Genomic DNA, 20,485 nt, shown 5'->3' on the forward strand with positions numbered 1-20,485 from the left:
GTTCGCAAAAATGTTCATCCCAAATGTGTTTTGGGATGAACTGGTAACAAGAAAGAAATGGTTGATAGCAATTTCTTGTATCCATTCAGTCACAATTTTCTTTCTTATTTAAATAGGTACATACCAAATATAATGACTTTATAACTTTCTTTACAGCTAAAGTTGCGAGACCTTGCTGGCCAGGCACTAGCTTTTGTTCAAGAACTTGTAACAGCTCTTCTGAACTTCCATACATACACTGAGCAGAAGGTACAGATCTTTCCTATTGATTCTGCAACAGACACTATATCACCGTTAAATCAGAAGGTAAAGCTTACAGATTTCAGCTACAAGTATATTCAATTATGTAGACTTTTATGAGTGAATAATGTCATGCAAACTTCTACCAGCTTTACTGGAATGCTATGAGTGTGTTCCTAGAGGCAGCCTCTCATGCCTGAGAAGTCTGCTCTGTTGGGTGAATTCTCTGAATGTGCTCTGCTACAAGAGCAATATGACAGTCAAGTCAAAGATTTTGGTACTAAATAAAGGGCATTTGTCAAAAGTTCAGCTAATTATTTTAAAATAAACAAGTATTGCACTGCTAAATAGCTGATTGTCTTAGTTAAGGCACTGGAACATGGGAGATGTTGAGACAGAAGGTTTTGTGTTTAACTGTGATGTGAAATGAACTGCATGGAGAGTAGGCTTATGAAGGAGAGAACTTGGACCCTGTTCCGTTGTCAAAAAACCAACTTTATAATCGGATTTTGTGCTCTTTGTGTAAAGATCTTTCCTGTAAGTGTTCTGAAACCTTTAAGTTTGTAAGCACATTGAAATTATTACAAGAAACATGACCTGGCTCTTTCCTTGGAACTCCATGGGAAGACTTTTCTGAGAGCATCCTTCAGAGCTGTTAAGCTGCATCTCTTGACTTTTTCCGTGCTTCATGGCATAGAAAGAAAAGAACTTTGTGCACAAGGATTTGTGTGGTGATGCATATATGTATGCTTTGGAATAAAATTGCTTGAACATCAGTTGTTGACTTCATAGTTCAAGTGGATCTATGTGCATTTAAGTTGCTGGATGACTATCTTCTGATTCAGACTGCAGTTTCAATTTAGTAGCTTGTAGGGCTCATACTTAAGCTACTGAGATGGACATGTTTTGCGCTCATCAAACAGCTGCAATGCATGTAGTGGCAACATTAATGATCACAAAACTTTGCTGTTCTTGGGAAGACCTCCCTTAATCTCTTTGCAGGCAACAAATATGCTTGTGAATATGTTTTTCCGCTAGAGAAATCCCACTCTATTTACCATCTCAGTTGTTTCAACTATTTGAATCAAAAATACACTTTTACAGAGGTTCAGCATAGATCTTAGTTTGAGAACAGCATTTTCTTGCTCCTGCCACCAGTTGTACTCAAAATGGCACATCCTTCTTGTAAAAAAAACATAAAGCTTTGTCATCTTCCAAATTCTTCGAGGCAGGAACTGTGTCTCCTTGTTTGTGGCCCAGTGTGGTGACTGGATTCTACAGACACTACTGCAGTTTACACAAAGGGAGTAAAATCAGGGTTCTTAGACATCACTTCTCATGCATTTTTTTCCTTAATATCCTAGTTAACACTTCGTTGCTTTTCAGTGGAGAAGTGCTTTCACACAGCTGAAATGTGCAGCTTAATCAGAATTGTAATTTGATTCTCCTTTTCTGATAACTGACTCTGATTCAGTAGTTCAGGCTTTGTTTGTTGTCATAATTATGCCACTTGTAGTCTGCCCCATTGTGTATTCATGACCTAATTGCCTCAGTGCACTCCACCTCTCAGGGCTTTGGCAGTGACTTTCCAGCAGTGAAGCATCTTTTATCACTCACTGAAACTGCTGTTGCTCCTGTATTTTTGACTAATTTATCTGTTTGCTTGGCAAGTGTTCTCAGTGTGATCTTACTTCCTCCACTGAGTAGTTCAAAAATCTCCCCTTAGTGTGGTACAGAAATGAGGCAAGCGTCAGGTAGTGGCTTGGCACACTTGCACTGATTTATTTTTCCCCAACTTCAGGTCTTGTCTGGCGCTTTCGAGCTATTTTCCCCACCAGACACTCAAAGTAGATGTGGACAATTCCCTTCCAGGTTCAAGTATTCCTTTTCTCTTTAAGTATTGGATTGCTGGGTTCTGCTGGGTCTTCAGCATTGTGCCGGATAACTCCAGTCCCCTCTCTTGCAACACAAGTCAGGAGCATTCTGCATGTGTTATTTCTTCCTCCTTAGATTTAGGAATTTTCCCTAATTCCATCAAGATTTGTGCATGCATGAATGAGAGCTTGGAATCTCTCTTTTCTTGTTAACACTGTGCTACTGCACTGTAATAATGCAAGAAAAAATTAAATTTTCTCATACCCTATTTGCCTGGGATCTTTAGCTACTATTGTGGTATAAATAATCAAAGGTGAAGGTATCTTTCTGTGGGAGTAAAATAAGAAACAAGATCACTTTTGACTACCTATGTCAATCTGTGGAGAAAGGTTTTTGTAATACTGCGGTATGAAAATTGAAAGCTGTTGGTATTGTTTTGTTTTGATTGTGTGTAAAAGTAAACACCTTTGTTCTCAGGCATACTTTTTTTCTGAAGGCAAAATTAGCCATAGAATTTACTTAAGCAATTTTTAGCAGTCTGGCAGTTCTGTGAGGCCAAAGTTTCATAATTGCCCAAACCTGTCATAGTTCTTGAAAGTAAGAATTCTGCCTTTGATTAGCTACTGCTCCATGCTTTGCATTTGCGTAAGTGTGCTTTGACCCATGTTGAAAACTGGACTGGATATAGACAAGGATTAAAACTGATCTCTTGCTCTCAGTTTTAACTCAGTTTAGTTCTTCAATGCTTTGCACAGCTGTGCAAATGTTTGTGCTGATGCACAGAACAAGGACTGATAGGTAAACAACAGCTGGGAGGAAGGTAGGGTAGTTATTCTGGTGGCTTAATGGTGCATGGATCTAGCCTTAATTTGATGGAGTTGAGCAAGGAATGCAAGAACGTTTAAACTTACAAAGCAGGGGTTTGGTGTGCTGTGCATGGCAGTTAGTGAGATAGGGTGCTGTGGCAAAGCCCTAGGTGCAGTTTTGCTGGGACTTCTATTGTAGCCTTCACTTTCCCTCAAGGTGTGTGTGTGTCCTGTAGAAGAGGTTGCTGTGCCTCACTTGACAGTTATATCTTGTTGTTGGCGTCCTGGGGATCATTTAAGATGACAGGTGCTTTGCTAAAGTGGACCGCTCACTTTTTAACTTGAAGCAGTTTGCAAGAGCCTTCAGCAAGCACCATTTTAAAATCTCTCTGTACGCAGTTCTCGCAGTATCTTCATGAAAACGCTTCGTACGTTCGCCCTCTGGAGGAAGGAATGCTCCACTTGTTTGAGAGTATTACAGAAGATACTGTGACAGTCCTGGTGAGTTTTCCTTTTTTTCAGTCTTGAAAAAGGCTTTTACAGAGCAAACGTACTTATGTGTTGTTTTTCCTTCTAGGAAACAGCTGTGAAATTGAAGGCCTTCTCAGAACATTTAGCTTCCTACTTATGCTTTTTAAGAAAGATTCTTCCTTATCAGTTAAAAAGGTACTTTTGATTTGATAGATCAACTTAAAGGGGCACTAAGTGTCAGGCTGACAGCATTGTCAAATCTACAACTCAAATATTAAGTCAGCCCTTAAAGCACTCTGGCTTAAAAGGCAGAACTTTTCTTTTTGCTTGCGGATTTTTGAGCCTTTAGGTTATGCGTGTTGTTTTCCTGCTGGGCATTAGAGCTAAACCCATGTATTTTAAAGCCTTTTTTCCCCTGCTCGCAAGTGAGACTTTAATGAAAGCTGCAGAGGTTTTTAATGTTTCTTAATGCTATTCAATAGCATTGATACTCTTCAGGTTTGATAGACTGAAACTGTTGATTTCTTGAGCCTGTCTGAAGACTATTTATCATGCACTAAATATAACAGCATAGTAAAACTCAGCAGAGTGCATATCCCTTCTGTAGTGAACCCACTCTGTTCTTCAGAGGGTTGAAGGGAGGTGAATTATTAATGCAAAGGACTGCTGAAAAAGAGGCTTTGGATTAAGGAAGAAGCTTGTTTTATGCCTTTTTTTGTACCTGTTATCCTGCTTCTTGGGAAGCAAAAGGCAAATTGTATGTAGTGGAGGAAAGAGTCTTTAAACTGATGCAATCAATTCCTTGCTGTGAGTGTAAACCATTCCTGGCTTGTGACTGAAGCTCCTAAGAGTAGGAATTGTACATGCATGCGGTAGTTTTCATGTATTGCTGAATTACTCTGATACGTTAACCTTTCTATAATACATTTCTAGTCTATTGTTGTATTGGACTGGAGGTGTAGAGAACACTAGTTATATACTCCAAAACTAATGTATTTGTTTTTTTAAGATAATTGTTCACTTTTTTTAAAAAAATAATTCATATATTCCTAGTTTGGAAGAAGAGTGTGAGTCTTCTCTTTGCACAGCTGCTCTAAGAGCTAGAAATATGGAGCTGCACAGAGACATGAAAAGGTTGACTGCAGTCTTTGAGAAGCTACATACATATGTTAGTCTTCTTGCATTACCAAGTAAGTTCCAGTTTTGGCTCCGTTGGTTACATTGTGATTGGAAAGTATAGTTTTCCTTTCAGACCAGTTTAGAAAAAAAACAAGAACACCCAAACAAAAAAAACCACACAAAAACCAAACACCAAACAAACAAAACAAAAAAAAAACAGCCAACAACAAAAAATACACATAAAAATTCCCACTTCCGTGGTAGCGAAAAACAAGGTTAACACTACTCCTTAGGTACGGTTTAAACTATGGGTCAACTGAGTTCTGCAATATATTCTGTCATAGTGGACCCTCTTTGATTGGGGCTGGGAGACCAAGTGTGCTGTAGAGTGTATCTTTAATGCACTGCACTATCCCTCCTGGAGAGTCATGGGCATGGTGCAGGCCTGGAAATTACCAAGCAGTCACATGTACCACATTCTGGATAGTTATAGTTAACCACAGAGGGGAAGAAATGACTGTAGGGTTTTTATAGTGTGATTGACAGTATGTCTTTTGTCATCTCTTAATCATTAAATTGTTAATAAACTGCATTTTATTACTAATTATCACTTCCAGCTCCTCCTGTTCATAAAATCATTAAACTACAACTCACAACTCTCATGATAATGACTAAATAAAATCAGGTAAAACCTTTGTGTGTATGTGTGTGGGGAAACTATCTCCAAATGCATACTTTAAATAAGAGGAAACAGTCTTGTATAGCTTCAGGTTATTTCAGTCTTCACTCTTTAGAAAGACCCAGATGGTTCTTCCTACAGCAGTGAGCATGTAAATCTTTCTGTATGTGTAATTGCTTTTTGAGACAGAAACAGTTGATATTTGTAAAACCTGAATAAAGTTTAGGAAACTTGGAAGTCTTTTACCTGCCTACTCTGGCAAAATTTTTTATATGTGTGTATATATATATACACACATACATGTTTGAAGGAGAAATTTAAGTAAATTAATCTCTTATGATTCTCATTCTCTGTGCAAATATTTCTAGTAGGTTGAAATTGGATTATTTTCAAAGCTAACTCTCTTCATTCATGGGCAAATCCTAGTATTGTTTTTTTTCCTTTCTGTGTGGTACTCATAGGTACAAAACCAGAAGGACTTCTTAGGACAAATTACAACTTGGTGTTTACAAACATTGCTGCAAGTCTTCATGGATTTCATGATGTTTTAAAAGGTGAGAGTACAGGAATATCGTTCTCTTTCCGCTCTGCTTCTTTCTGTTTAACACAGCACGCATGTATTCTCTCTGTAACCGTGCTGAAAGTGTAATATGTGATTAATCTAGTTTGTTTTGCCTTTAGAAACTAAGAAACTAAACCTACTAACTACTTGTTTTGGAATTGCATGCTTGTTTTTCACTCCTCCGTTCTGTTAGCTTTGTTCTTCTAAGTTGCTGGAATATTTCATTGTGGTGCTCTAGATCTTCCTGAGCAGTATCGCTTTACTTTTTGAACTTCATTGCTCTAGTGGAACTAGCACACAGAATGGAATGCCATTAAATGTACATATTTTCCTATGCCTTTTGACCTATACCTGCCTTTAACATGGAATTTTTCCTTATTATTTTTAGGTTGATTACTATTTTTATCATGAATATATAACCAAAGCTTAGAGAAGTCTGTCTTCTTTTTGAAACATAACTTCCTTAATGAAAATAGCTTACCTTCCCTTTGTCCGAAGAACATGAATACGTTATGTTTGCAGTGAAGCACTGTTTGGTTAAAACTCGGAGTTTCAAAACGGAAGTATCTGTATATCCTTGAATTTCTGTACCATGTAGCTGTTCCCAGGGAGAAAATAATCCGTATAGGTGAATTGTTTTAATACTAGTCAGCTGTTTAAACATTAAGCTTTTATAATTTTAAGCAAAATTGGGTTTTTTTGTTTCTTTTAGGAATAACATTAATAGCACAGGCCCATTTTGTAGAATCTCTGTTCTAAATAAAGAAAAACTGTATTAGAGATTTTTACCTCAAACAAAATGAGACACTAAACCAAGAGGTTTGTAGCATAGATTAGATAAGTTCAGTGATAAATACCTTCTACCTCTTAATATAGTCACTATAACATAAAATCAACCCAACTTATACTTTAACAAAAGAAATATAGAAAATAGAAGTACTGAAGAAAACTGTCAGTAGAATTCATTAGCTAGCAACAGATATGTTGTGCCTAACATCTCACATTCCCATACTCCAGAATGCTTGATTTTATCACTTCTCCCTTCCTTCCCAGCCCAAACTAATTTCCGACTGCTTAAGCTTGCTACAATTTATAATTTCTAATGGTGATTACCTGGGATTTCTCTATTCTGTAGCAGTAATACTTTATTGTAAAATATGTGCAAAGTGTTCACTTGTCAAATAAGTAATTATTTTTAATTAGGCCAAGTTGAGAATGTTTGTTCTTACGTGATAAATACTTGAGTCATTAGATTTTGGTGCTGTTGAAATTAATTAGTGTATTTAAGCTAAGATAATAAGTGTATTTAAGTCACTATTGTAAGTGACTTTCAAAAAGTTTGGTGGGTGTGGTGTGTGTTTTGTTCGTCTTTTTTTCTACTCCCTCTCTGAAGATTGTTCTGTTAATTTTGCCTGAAATAATATTACAATATAGGAAGTAGCATTCTAAACTTCTAGTAGTCTTTTAGATTTGCTCTGACAGAATTAGAATACTCTTCCCTTTTAAGTCAGATACGCTGAACACTCAGATACTGAACATGACTGAAAATTCTACTTTTAAGTGTCCTCATGTAAACATTTGGAAATGGAAAGTATACTTGTGAAATGAAATGCTAGTTCAATGTGAGCTGCGGTCTCCTATATAGCTATGATTTTTGGGGATACAGAGAACACTTAAATATAGACATTTATTCTGCCTTGTGTAACAGGCATAATGTCTGTCCTTAATGATCACAAGCAGTTGTCTAAGGCCTTACCTCTTCTTACTGAAGAGCTAAGAGTATCAGGACTAAAGTTTTACACAACTTGGAGGGGAGAAGCATTTGAAGCCTGAGGTCATAAGCTGAATTTGAAAATGGTTGCTGAAATAGACAAAAATTGTAATTTGGCATAAATGTTTTTTCTTTTTCTAGATATTTCCAAGCACTACAGTCAGAAAGCTACTTTAGAGCAAGATGTTCCAACTGCTACACAGAAACTCGTAACTACAAATGACTGTATTTTATCCTCTGTTGTGGCTTTAACAAATGGAGTGGGCAAGGTAATGGATATTTTTCTTTCAATATAATGCTCTAACTTGTACAAGTTTAAAAAAAAAAAAATCGTAGTTGAATGATTTGGAAAATCTTTGTGCTTCTGATTATTAACAAGCTATAGCATCAGGTTTGTTCTAAGATATTTTCAGGCTGCAAGTTTAAAAACAACTGAATGGGTGATAAAAGTAGATACTGTGAAGAGCATGCTTTGTGTTAGTAAGGTCTAAGTTATGTGAAAGAGCCTGTAGCTTGTTTGAAATTTTTGTTGTGAGTACCAGTTTTGCTAAGTACTTGTCTTTCTCTTGAAAGAGCAATTGCTCTGATGAATCTTTCTGGTCAACTTAATTCAAAAAGTGGCTTTTCTTGATGTGCCTAGATTGCCTCGTTCTTTAGCAACAACTTGGATCACTTCACTACTTCATTGAGCTATGGCCCTAAAGGAGGAACAGAGTTCATCAGCCCTCTTTCAGCTGAGTGTATGCTGCAGTACAAGAAAAAGGCGGTCGCTTACATGAAGTCTTTGAAGAAGGTTTGTTCAGCTAGCATGCTTGTACAGAGAAAGCACAGTTCTGTTGATAGCTGGTTATGCCAAAGAGAATACAAACTAAGCATTTTCAGTATTTGGAATGGATGAGATTCTCTGAAAGAGAATCTTTGGCTGAGGAAATGGAACCCTTACAGCAATAATGCTATTGAAAAATTTAGACAGCATAGTTGCTGTCACGACTGAGGGTATGTGCCAGTTTTGCCATTACCCATTTCCACTAATTATTTCTGTGCCAAGACTCCAAGGAGAAGAGGGTAGTGGCATATTAAAATTTCCTTCCATGTTCACCAGGAATATGGAACGAATGACATCATATTCTTACACTTGTATTCACTGAAAGACAGTGGAGAGCATCAGAAAAAAAAAACAAAGCAGGTATACTGGAGAAAATGTGCTGAACCAAAGGGTTGAACACTACCAGATCTCCCTTTTGTCTCCATTAAAATTAACAATTAAGTGATGGTGTGCTTAACAGTTATTAACTCACTTTACTGCAATGTTTGTAAAGTGGACCTTAAAATGTGTTTGATCGTTAATTAACATCTGGAGTTTTCTGAGCACTTTTTAATCAGGTGTGCATTTTGGGGTGGTGTTTTTGTGAGCTCAAGCATTTTTTTCGAAAGACTAGTAAACACTTGAAAGGTGTTTTTCTTCCTTTTACTAAAGTAAGGAGGGCAATAAGAAAATAGAATACATATTCTGATGTACTGTGAAACATGTTTTGAGGTTTCTTTTATCCTTCTGCAGCCTTATGCAGATTCAGTGCCTTATGAAGAGGCTTTAGCCAATCGTAGAGTTCTTCTGAGTTCCACAGAAAGTAGAGAAGGTCTTGCACAACAGGTATTCTGGTATAAATTTTATTAACATGTATGATAGTGTATTTTATAAAGGTAAAATAGTATCAAGTAGTCTCCACATATTTACATGTGTAGTTGTTTGTACATATATATGCATATACTGGAGCTTTAAAATTAGACTCTAGATGTCTGTCTTGAAGAGTTTTGAAAGTAAAACTTACCCTTGCTAGGCTGAGTTATCCAAGACTTGTTCTCCTGTGGTTATAAGAGACAGGCAATTTTTAATAATTCAAATAAATGCAAAAGAAAGACAAGAATAAGGCATACTGAAGTATACATTTCTAATGCTATGTACTGTTTTGAGTGCTTTTTTTGGCCTATGCAGGATTTATTAGCACTGGTTAAGAACAATGATTGTTCTTTTCAGTTAGTCATTAATAGAATACAGTTTATCATTATTGCAGTGTGCATATTTTTTTTTTCCTGGAAGGTGAGGCAGGGGGAGATTAAATGGTATTTAAAAGGCCTACACAGTTTGCCCATATCCTCATATGAATGAGACTAACTGATTAATACTAAAACTTCTTTATTAGCTTGAATGCTTAGACTGTGCTTGAGTCACCATCATTGAACTCTTACAGAAGAAAGGCTTCAGTGGCTTCTTTTGTAGTGGCCAATATTCAAAGTGTATTAGTAGAGATGAGATGAATTTCAACAGAAGCGTGTGGAGTGATATGATGTGTACTGTTCCATAGTTAATTTCTTATCTGGACAAGTGGCTTGTTCTGTCTGTGTGAGGTGGAGCAGCTGGGAGGGGAGAGATTGTTTGTCTTTGTATCATAGAACAAGACAATGCTAGTGTCAGGCGCACATCTTTCAGGTTTTCATAAAATTCTTCCCTGCTTTGATTTTTCATCTAATAGGATGTTGCCAGTTCTATGAGCTGTAACTTTGTGATGCGTATTTCAGACTAATTAAATAACGGTCATTTTTGGCACGTGACCACAGTTAAGCGTACAGCTGGAATCAGTAGTTGTTGACCTGCTGCATTATTTGTTAGCTCACTTAAGTCATAGTTTAAAATAACACTGTCTTTAAATGTTTCCTTTGTGTGGCTTTTTTCCCTTGTGTTCAGTAACCTGGACTGTAAACTTTCCCTCTTACAGGTCCAGCAGAGTTTGGAGAAAATTGCAAAACTTGAACAAGAAAAAGAACACTGGATGTTGGAGGCCCAGCTAGCTAAAATAAAGCTAGAGAAAGAAAACCAAAAACTGAAGAACTCTCTTAGTGGACATTTAGCTGAAACCGTACAAGAGCATTCTGTTTTGCCAAATGTAGCTGACCAAAAGGAGACCACAGAAAAGAGGGAACCTATTAAGAGTACTAGTCTGGTAAGTGAGCTTTTTCCTTCAATAAAGAAAAATCCACTTTATTTACTAGTAGTACTGTTTGATCAGTGAAACACTAATAATGAAACCTTTTGACTGTGGTGAAATGCAGTCACATTTGGGCTCCTTGTATTTGGAAAGCTGCTTGCTAATGCTTTCTGCAGAGTTTGGAATTTCTTGGATTTTGAGACTTTTTTCACTGTCTTTAGTATCATGGAGATGTTTTTGTAGTTCTGTACTTGTATGACTGAGAAGGAAATAATAGATGCTTAACTTCTATATTTTTCTGATTCTGTAGTTAAGAAGCCTTGCAAGTAGTATATATCTCAGGTTGCCTCTGAGTTTCCAATACTTTTTTCATCTCCAAGTACACTAAAGCAAATGGAAGTAGGTAGTTAATATTTTTAAATGAGCTATAGGATTTACTACAGGTCAGTTTACTATAGCTAATTTTAACTTGAAGCTATTCAAGCTTTCAGTGTTCTCTGGAGTGCTTGTATGTAGCCTTCATAGATGCGTACAACTTGGGTTCAGCAACTGCTTTGTATATGACATACATCTGTCTTTGCTCTTCTATGTTAGTAAATGGCTTTTTCCTGTTTATTACTAGTATTTAAAAGGGCTTGGCCTTTCCTTTGAATTTCCACTTCTGAAGTGGTATTAACAGGGATGTCATCTGTAAGACATAATCAGTCTACTCAGCTCAGCACTCAATAGAATTCTTTTTTTTTCTCTTTTTATTCCTGCCCACTTTCCTGCTCTAGGATAAAAATGACCAGTGGATGGTTTTGAAATCCCCAGTTTTGAAGTAAACTGGCATCTCAAGTTTGATCCTGTATTTAATCTGTTAGGAGTTTGAAGAGAAGGGCTTTTTCTGGCCACAATGCTTAATGTAACTCACAGGTCAACATATTGCATGAATATTTCCCATAAACCTAAATCTCTAGTTCTGTTGAGACCAGAAAAAAAACCCTGTGATTCTCTAGGAAGATATTCTTTCATGAAACTAGTTATTGGCATACACCCTCTGCTGGAGTTCTGTCAGTGCTTCACACGGAGATGTCAGTGTAATTTACTAGTCAAAGTGGGAAGAAAAGAATTCAGAAGGGACTCAAGAAATCCAAGTTGGCTTTCTTTGCTCTTAAACATGAAAAGTAATGTTTCAGTGTACTAACGTACCTCTGAGTTAGTGTCATGTAGTCAAGCAGTTGCATGATCGTACGAGCGAGCTGCATCTTGCTGCTTTAATTGCGTTTTCCCTGTGTACGTCTTAAGGCAAAGGGTATGTTGGAGAGCTCATGTCAGCTTTAATTCCACTCAAGGCGTTTGTGTATATTATCATCCTTGTTTATGTTACAAGTGGAAGTACTTAAATTTGGTTTTAGCTTTAACTATTGCAAGATTTTTTTGATTTAAAGTCCTATGCCTGAAGCTGAAATGACTTGCAGCTATGGTATCTATTTTTGTAGTTCTCGCTTAAGTGTATTTTCTTCCTTGTTCCAGATTGGAATGTTGACTGTAACTACTGATAATGAAAAGGTAATCTGTTTTAAACATTGTCAAAGTACATCTGGTAAATACTTCAATTCTGATTCTGTTAAACTTATTCCAGAGGTCTAATTACCAAGAATACTGTAGTGTAATGGCATGAGTCACCCATGTAGTCTCTATACTGTATGTTCAAGTTTGAAATGCATGTATTTTGTAATTTTCTTCTTCTTAGTCAACTGTTATCTTTTATTCATGTAAGCAATTTGGAGTGGTGTGAGCTGTGGTCCAGGTCTGCTCTCTGTAATTTGAGGAAAGCATTGGTCTGTTTGTATTTCAGTAACCCTAACTGCATACCAAGCCTCAGTTCTTAACTGTTGAGGGAAGGGTTCAAGCTGCAAAAGAGTCACTGACTGTAGTGCCTGGTGTTGAACACTGAAGTACAGTCTTTCCCAATCCAGAGGTCACACCAAAAGAAACTTTGAACCAGCTGTCACTATATGTTAACTCTTTATTTAGCACTGCTATAGTGTAACGCTTGCCCCAACAGAAACTTAGCAGAGTCAGTGCTTTCCCTGTTCTGATACTGCAGGGAACCGATGTGTATTTTAGCTTGCACCTTGTTTTCTTCTGAAGGTATGATTAACAAGGGAGTGGAGGCCAGATAATAACTGATAAGAGTTCTTAAAAGCTACCGCATAGTGCTGAATTTGAAGGTAATGACAAGTCATGTGAAAGCTGCCTTTAGTGGGTTACTCTGTAACTTATAGTAAACTGGCAAGTTGTGGTTTTGGTTTGGTTTTTTTTTCTTTAAAAAGTTAAAATGTCTAAAGAAGCTTCTAGAGCATGCAACACTAGAAATAGTTCTGACTGTTGTGAGCTTCTGAAATTTAGTTATGCAAAGGAATTCTTCCTTGTTGGGAAAAGCCAGTAAGTTTTTTTATGTCGGTGTAAGCAGTCTACTTCTGCAGTGGATTTACATCTTTATCAGATGTAAAATCAAGCTAACTTCTTGTATCTTCAGTCAGTTCTTTGTCCTTTAAGGAAGTCTGACATTAAGAGTCATCATCAGAGTGACCTGCTGTAATTTGTCTATTGTGTTTGGGGAGTTTAATGCTTTTGGGTAGAGCAGCCAGGCCTCAGGAGGGAAGGAGTTAAATCAGTACAGAGGACAATGTTGTGATGCAAGTATTCAGTCTACTAAACGTAAATATCTGTCTGCTTAAATTTTTGCTATACCAGGCTCCAGATGTCGAGTCTCGTGAAGACCTGATAAAAAACCACTATATGGCAAGGATAGCAGAACTTACGTCTCATCTGCAGCTTGCTGACAGCAAATCAGTACACTTTCATGCTGAGGTGAGAATGCAGGCAGTGTATATACTGAAAACAGTAAATCTCTTTTTAAACTTTCCACAGGCAAGTGTTGTGACAGTGAGTTTAAATTATGGAACATAATGTTTCATAAAAATCTGTTCCTAGAATACGTTTTTTGGCTGTGGTCTAGTATGCATAAAAATGGATACTGTACAAAGACTTTTTAAAAATATATCCTTTGGTAGCCTTGTCTTGAGTGGATTAAGAAGTCTAATGTGTGTCATTTATAGCTTTGTTCATATAAGCTGAAGCAGCTGGCTTTAGTTACCAAGCTAGTTTTGACTTAATCTTGAGGTGATATTGATGTCATTCAAAAGTATTTTGAGTGTATCATGAAGTGATGAAAACAGCTCTCCTGAGAAACTGGTTCTTAGGCATAAGTTGTAGTTAACTTCAAGAATTTACGGAACGATTCATTGTATCTGAAGTTTCCTGTTTTCATTTCAAATGATGAGGTAATTTTTCCTGAAAGTAGTGGCCATTTCGATTTGTGTAATTAACTGATATGGAGTAGACCAAAGCTTCAGGCTGACAGAGCAGATCATCTTAAATATTTTTTTAATGGCAGATGACATAGTATGGAGGAACCATCTTTGATATTTGAGCAATGAATGAAGCGAGTTTCATTTCCTAGTAATTATGTGAAAAATATGATATTTAGAGGATTGGCAATATAGTAATTGTGTAAAATTAAACAAAAAATTAGTGTTGACTATTATGTTACCTTAGCATTTAAAAATGTGCACAAGGTCTAACTAAGTTTCTTGAAATGTAAGGATTACAGAAAGATGGAAACACCCAAAGCGATCAGTTAAAGATAGTGCAAGGCAATACTCTGGAACTAACTTTCCTTCCTTCTACCTTCCCTGTTCTGTTCTGATTGACAGTGTCGAGCACTTGCCAAAAGACTGTCTTTAGCAGAGAAGTCCAAGGAATCACTCACGGAAGAGTTGAAACTAGCCAGTCAAAACATTAGTAGATTACAGGCAAGTAAAATGTTACATACTGTAATAGATGCATTTTTTAATTGTGTGTAAGGGGAAAATGGAAAAGGAAAATTACAACCATGGAGCGTGGTCATGCCTTTACTAGGTCCTTAGTTATGTGATGTAAAAACTCTAATGGTACGTAAAGAAGAGACTTAAATAATACACTTCAAATCCCAGGTATAAGGTGGAAGTGGAGCATGCTTGCAAGGAAAATATTATAGTAGCCAAGTCTGTGTTATAGCACATTTGATGTCAAGGCTTTTTATGAAAATGTTTTTTGTTTTTTTAATGTCAAAAGGTGTGGTTGTGTGACAGGTTTCAGATGACACACTGAATACTTAATCCTTTCTAGCACCTGGGACTGAAAGTCTTAGAAATGCCAGGGTGTTTTTTAAAGAGACGGATAGCTTAATATCAAGCAAAAATAACTTTGGGGTAATCTTTAAGAAGCTGTTGTTAACAATAGATAATAAAGTCTTACGCAACATGTCTTGTGAATGTCCTGTCCCTTTGTGCTCCCTGGGAAAGGAGCCAATCATAAAGCATATATAAATATAAATTCGTAAATGCCTTCATGTTTTCTTTATATTTAGTTAATATTTTTATTGCTCACCTCTCGGAGATGGTGAGTGCCTAAAATGCTCCATAGAGGCAGTGAATATAATGATACACACTTAGAAAAATTGTTCATAAACACAAAGTGCTCTTTTGAGTTGTTCCTTTAACAAATTCCACGCTCAATATCGAACTCAGCACGAGGTGTTCATCTCCAATTACATCTTAAACTTCCTAAGAAAAGATAGCAGGCGCTCCATTTGTGTGTTTAGTAGTCTGTGTAATATTGAACCATAGAATTGTTTAGGTTGGAGTGGTCCTCTGAAGGTAATCTGGTCCCCTCCTTTGGTCAGAGCAGAGAAAGTTCAGATCAAGCTGTTGAATTGGGAGTTTCCTGTACAGCCACGCTGGCTTTCTGCTACAGTTGCTCCGCTTCCTTAGCATTGGACTGTTCTCTGCTCTGTCCTTGATCATTCAGCTTTCCTGAGCCCCTTTAAATTTCAGGGCAGTTTTACCTGGGATCTTGCCAAGCAGACCTTGAAAAAGCCAAAATTTACTCTTCTTAAATCGAGGGTTGCTGTAATTCTACTATTCATCTTGCTTACTTCTCTCAAGATCTTAAATTCCACTAACTCATGGTTGCTGCAGACAAGGCTACCATTGGCTTTCACATCCCTGACCAGCTTTTCCTTATTTGTGAGTAACAGGTCTAGCAGAGAGCATCTCTTAGGCCTATTGATCACTGGTATCAAAAAGTTCTTTACCACACTCAAGAGAACTGAATTGCTTGTGTTCCACCTCATTGCTCTTCCAGGAGATGTCAGAGTAGTTAAAATCCTTCATGAGGATCCAGGGTCTGGGGTTGAGAGATTTTTTTTTTTAATCTGCTTGTAGCAGTTGCCTGCTATACCACCCTAGTTTTTTCCCCTCTGATCCCTACCTATGAGACCTTAGTTGTCTTCCGATCACTCCTTCATGTAAAGCATGATTTCTCATCTTCTATCCTGTCCTTCCTAAAGTGTCTGTATCCCTTCATTGCTGCGTTCTAGTCATCCCACCATGGCTGTCTAATCCCAGAGGGATCATAGCTCTGCAACTGCATGTGAGTTGCTGATTCCTTCAGCTTTGTACGCCATGGATGTCCATGTAGATGCTGTGCTCTGACCTAATAAACTTTACTTGTTTCTTGACTGGAAGCAATGTTGGAAGACTTAGCTGTTAGTCTTTTATGTAAGCCATAAAAATTTATGAAAGAAACAGAGCAAAAATAAGGGGAACAGACCATGCATGAGACTTCAGGTAAAAGAAAATTAGCTATTGACTTCCTTTCCTAAAGTGATTTTTTTTTTTTTTTTTTCCCCGGTGGTTTGCCTTAATTACAGTAAGCTACACTCTTGATGCTGAATAAGTGGAGACAGAAGTTGACTGCTTTGCCAGTTGTTGCTAATATTCAGCAAAGGCTGCTGGTTGTTTTTCTCCCTTAGGATGAATTGATGACCACCAAGAGAAGTTATGAGGATCAGTTAAGTATGATGAGTGACCATCTCTGCAGTATGAATGAAACCTTAACTAAACAGAGGGAAGAAATTGATACACTCAAGATGACTAGTAAGGTAAGTTGCCCGGTGTTGGCATTAGGCACTGGCTGCAGTTTGGAGGTCTGTGGGTTGTATTTGGCATTCCTGCAGTACTACTACCCTTTGACAAGCCAGTTCACAAGCTATAGTTCTTACTCTCAGCCAATTGGAAAGAGAACCCCAGATGTGGTCCTGCACGCTTGAGTGAAGAAAAAATTCTTGCAAAACATACATGTGGGGAAGAACAAAGACTTCATGTCACTGCTTCAAAATAGGCTTTCAAAGTGTACCCTCTGATGGGAGATCAGCACCTTTTTTTGTTTATACATGGTGAAAATGGAACTATTTGCAAATCCAGCTAGTGATACTGGGTGTTTATGATTAACTTATTAATAGGAGTGTCCTTTCCGTGCTCCTCTCTCAGCTGCAGCATACTCTTCTTGGCAGCTGTTCTTCATCTCTGTTTTATTGTGATATTCTAGCTTGTCTGTCTCTCATATGTAGGAATGAAAAGGTTGCCACTTACATCCTTCTGTGAACTTAAAGTGCACACTTAAATTCTTTTCTAAGGAAGGAGTCTACCCTCTTATCAGAAACAAGCTTTTCATTTAACGATGAAAAATACAGAAGTCTGCTGTTTTGAGCACTCAGTGATTAAACCATGGTATATCTTACTCTGATGGTTCTAGGGAGGAGCAGGTGTTTGTTGTGAAGGCCTTTACCCTTCACTTGTCTGGCTGTGAAACTAATAAACTAGCATTATTCTCCTTAACTGTGGAATGCATAGAAGCAGGCTTCACTGGAGAGTTAAAAAAAAAAATGTGGATTTTTTTTTTTTTTTTTTTAAGGTCCCATGATGATGATTTTTATTTTGTAGTGTACACTCTTGCCCCTACATGTAGAACTGTTTTTCTTCAGATGTGAGTGTTTTGACTTGGCATTTTAATCTTAAAAATTACATTTTGGTGTATAAGCTCTTGTGTTTTTTAGAGGGAAGCTCTTGGCTGCATACTGACCACAACACTTCATGTTCTTATGAAATGTTTTCTGGAATTTTTCACTTGTCATGCTTTTAAGACAAAGTGGTACTCGCTCTGTAAGGAGGTAGTTCAGAATCTCACAACAGCAGACACAGGTTTTCAAATGTTAGGAAATGTAGAAGGCGATTCAGTTGAAATCAAAATGGTATAGTTAAAGCCGTTATCACTTGGAGGGAGTTGGTGGTTAGCTTAAAAACAAATGTTGTCGTAAGGAAATAGGAAGACGGAGAATTGCCAGCAAGTAGCTATTGCCCAAAGTTTATTTTAAACTACGTTTGCTTTGAGGAACTGTTGCAAGTCAAATGTGAGTTGGCTAGCTGTAGAACAAATTCTTTTCTAAAGTAGGAATAGTCTGTATAGAATCATAGAATTACATAGGCTGGAAGGGACCTCAGAGATCATCTAATCCAACCTCCCTGTCATGGGCAGGGACGCCTCTCAACTAGACCAGGCTACTCAAGGCTCTGTCCAACCTGGTCTTGAACACCTCCAGGGAGGGGGCATCCACAACTTCTCTGGGCAATTTATTCCAAAGTCTCACCACCCTCATACTGAAGACTTTCTTCCTAAGATCTAATTTAAATCTGTTCTCCTTCAACTTAAACCCATTTCCCCTTGTCCTATCAGTGGACACTCTTGTAAAAAGTTCCTCCCCAGCCTTCCTGTAGGTTCCCTGCAGGTATTGGAAGGCAGCTATTAGGTCCCCCCCAAAGTCTTCTCTTTTCAAGGCTGAACAATCCCAGCTGCCGCAACCTGTCCTCGTAGCAGAGGTGCTCCAGCCTCTGGATCATCTTTGTGGCCCTCCTCTGAACATGCTCCTACAGATATATGTCTCTCTTATGGTGGGGACACCAGAACTGGACACAGTATTCGAGTATAGACCAAGTTAAAGTTCAATTTGTTTTGGAACACAGCAATAGGGTGGGGGATTGATTTTAATTAGGCAATTGTCCTGTAAGGTTTATATTTGAAATACCACTTAAGGGTGAATTATGATTCGATTTGCCTTCACTACCCTTACAATGCTAGTCGTGTTAATACAATTGAGTGTCTTGGGACATAACTCCAATGTTTCTTCTCTATAGGCTTCAACTGAAGTAAAGTGTTGTGCTTGTTTGAAATATCTGGTGCTTTCCTTTGTTATGCCTGTAAAGAGAGAGGGATTTTCAGAGCAAGCAGTTAAAAGCTTCCATTATTAAAAGCCTATGGACTGTTTATTTTCAGTTTGACTGTTCTTCCTTGTTTACTGTAGGCATAAATTATCAGACGTCAAGATTTGTTATCTGTCTGGATTTTCTTACCTGAATTATATGTTCTCTTCACTTGTTTCTTGTTGCAGGGAAATTCTAAAAAGAACAAAAATCGATAGCTTACAGCTAATCAACTCTCTTCAGAAGCTGCAGCTGCACAGGATGCAGATAGTGAACGTTCATTGTCCAATTCCTGTTTGTTCCAGGAAGCAGAGGGTCTAGTAAAAACTGATTTGGTGCTGTAAATGGCTTTAAAATATTTAGAACTTGTAACAGATAAAACGGAATTTAATGTTGGCTCTAAACCAGGAAATAAATATACACTCTGTGGATAATTTATATAGTAATTATCTTCAGTTTTTACTGTGCACTTTTTAAAACCAGGTTTTAATTTCATGTAATAACTTCAGATTTTGTATCTTTTCAAATATGATCATGGATTAACAAATTTGGATCAGTGCAGTAGTTGTCCGTTTTTGAGTTATATGGTAAATTGTCAATGTGTATGTTCCTTTACCCCTTAATAACAGTTTAAAAATTAGTTTTGAGACTTTTTTGGCCATGCAAACTGTGCAGTTACTGTAAGTGTATTATTCCTGTTCTCAGCCCTTTTTAATTAATTGGAATTGTGGCTTTAAATGATTTCTATAAATTCACACAAGTAAACGGGATCATAATTTTATTTTAGACTGCAATAGTGGAAAATTTTGCTGCCTGTATTTGGCACTTTGAATTTTAAAGTGAAGAGCACAAATAGCTGAATTGGGATACTTCTATGAAATTGCTTTAAGCCCTTACTTAGGCGTTTTGTTTACATGTATATGTATATATATTGGTTGAAATAGCTGTTTAAAGCTAGAGGAAATTGTGGTTGTAATTTGCCCCAAAAGAGTGAACAGTATGTGTGTAGAATAGATCAGATTACTGTGCTCTCTGACAGTAAAGAATGTGAAATATGTAGAAGATTTAAACACTGAATTTGCAAAAAGTGTTCATGGAATTAAGTCCTGATGTGATGGATTCACTGGGGGGGGGGATGCACATGGCTTTTCCTGTGTTTTGGGAAGTTTGTGAACTTTAGACCTACTAAGGAATATTTTTTTTGAAGTGAAGTCTAATACCACAAGTTTTCACAGCATTGATTTTTTTTAAAAAAATTTTGTTTGTCTGATGCTGTGCTGCTCCACACTTTACACTGATCTTCTGTTCGGTAATTTGCATTACAGCACTTACTTGTCCCATGAGGGTTTACTCTGATATCAACTGTGTCGATATGTATTATTAGTATGTAATAATAAAATCAACTACGCAAAACCGACTTGACTTTTCTTCTTAATTCTGCTTATACCCAGGTTGCACAGTGTGATATTGTGGTGAGATGTTAACAGCTATTCCTGGCGAGGTGAGCTTCAGTAATTGGACCAGTCTGTCTACTCTTAGTAGTGCTTCTTTTTGAGCCAGGCTGCATTTCTGTACCTACTGCTGCAGTGTGCGAAGTATACAGTCCATGTTAGCGTTTCTCACCTTCTTGTCTGCTCAAAAGCAAACAAGCTTCAGATCTCTATCGATCGCAACTGTGGAACTCTTCTGATACAGTTTTTCCTTTTAATGACAAAATGGATGTGGTGATGAAACTGAAGAGGAGGGAGAGGATACGGGCAGAGCCCGCATGATTTCTTACTAGCATCAT

The 20,485-nt window shown here is 37.4% G+C and overlaps 1 protein-coding gene across 5 annotated transcripts in view; it reads left to right on the forward strand.

Annotated features, from left to right (window-relative positions):
- Positions 1-20,094, forward strand: part of PPP1R21 (protein phosphatase 1 regulatory subunit 21) — a 34,824-nt gene extending 14,730 nt beyond the window's left edge. For 2 of the 5 annotated variants that reach the window (XM_086631782.1, XM_086631785.1), the window contains 14 exons: positions 157-306; positions 3,321-3,422; positions 3,499-3,587; positions 4,446-4,582; positions 5,652-5,744; positions 7,665-7,792; positions 8,164-8,316; positions 9,082-9,174; positions 10,298-10,522; positions 12,023-12,058; positions 13,250-13,366; positions 14,272-14,370; positions 16,413-16,541; positions 18,885-20,094. In XM_086631782.1, the coding sequence (XP_086487908.1) occupies positions 157-306; positions 3,321-3,422; positions 3,499-3,587; positions 4,446-4,582; positions 5,652-5,744; positions 7,665-7,792; positions 8,164-8,316; positions 9,082-9,174; positions 10,298-10,522; positions 12,023-12,058; positions 13,250-13,366; positions 14,272-14,370; positions 16,413-16,541; positions 18,885-18,914 (1,581 nt within the window). In that variant the 3' untranslated portion in view covers positions 18,915-20,094. The remainder of the gene's footprint in view (positions 1-156; positions 307-3,320; positions 3,423-3,498; positions 3,588-4,445; positions 4,583-5,651; positions 5,745-7,664; positions 7,793-8,163; positions 8,317-9,081; positions 9,175-10,297; positions 10,523-12,022; positions 12,059-13,249; positions 13,367-14,271; positions 14,371-16,412; positions 16,542-18,884) is intronic. The other 3 variants (XM_086631783.1, XM_086631784.1, XM_086631786.1) reach the window with 3 other exon arrangements.
- The last annotated feature ends 391 nt before the right edge of the window (positions 20,095-20,485 follow it).

Source organism: Tauraco erythrolophus, chromosome 2 (genome assembly GCF_009769465.1).
Source record: "Tauraco erythrolophus isolate bTauEry1 chromosome 2, bTauEry1.pri, whole genome shotgun sequence".
In the NCBI taxonomy this organism is placed as follows: Eukaryota; Metazoa; Chordata; class Aves; order Musophagiformes; family Musophagidae; genus Tauraco; species Tauraco erythrolophus.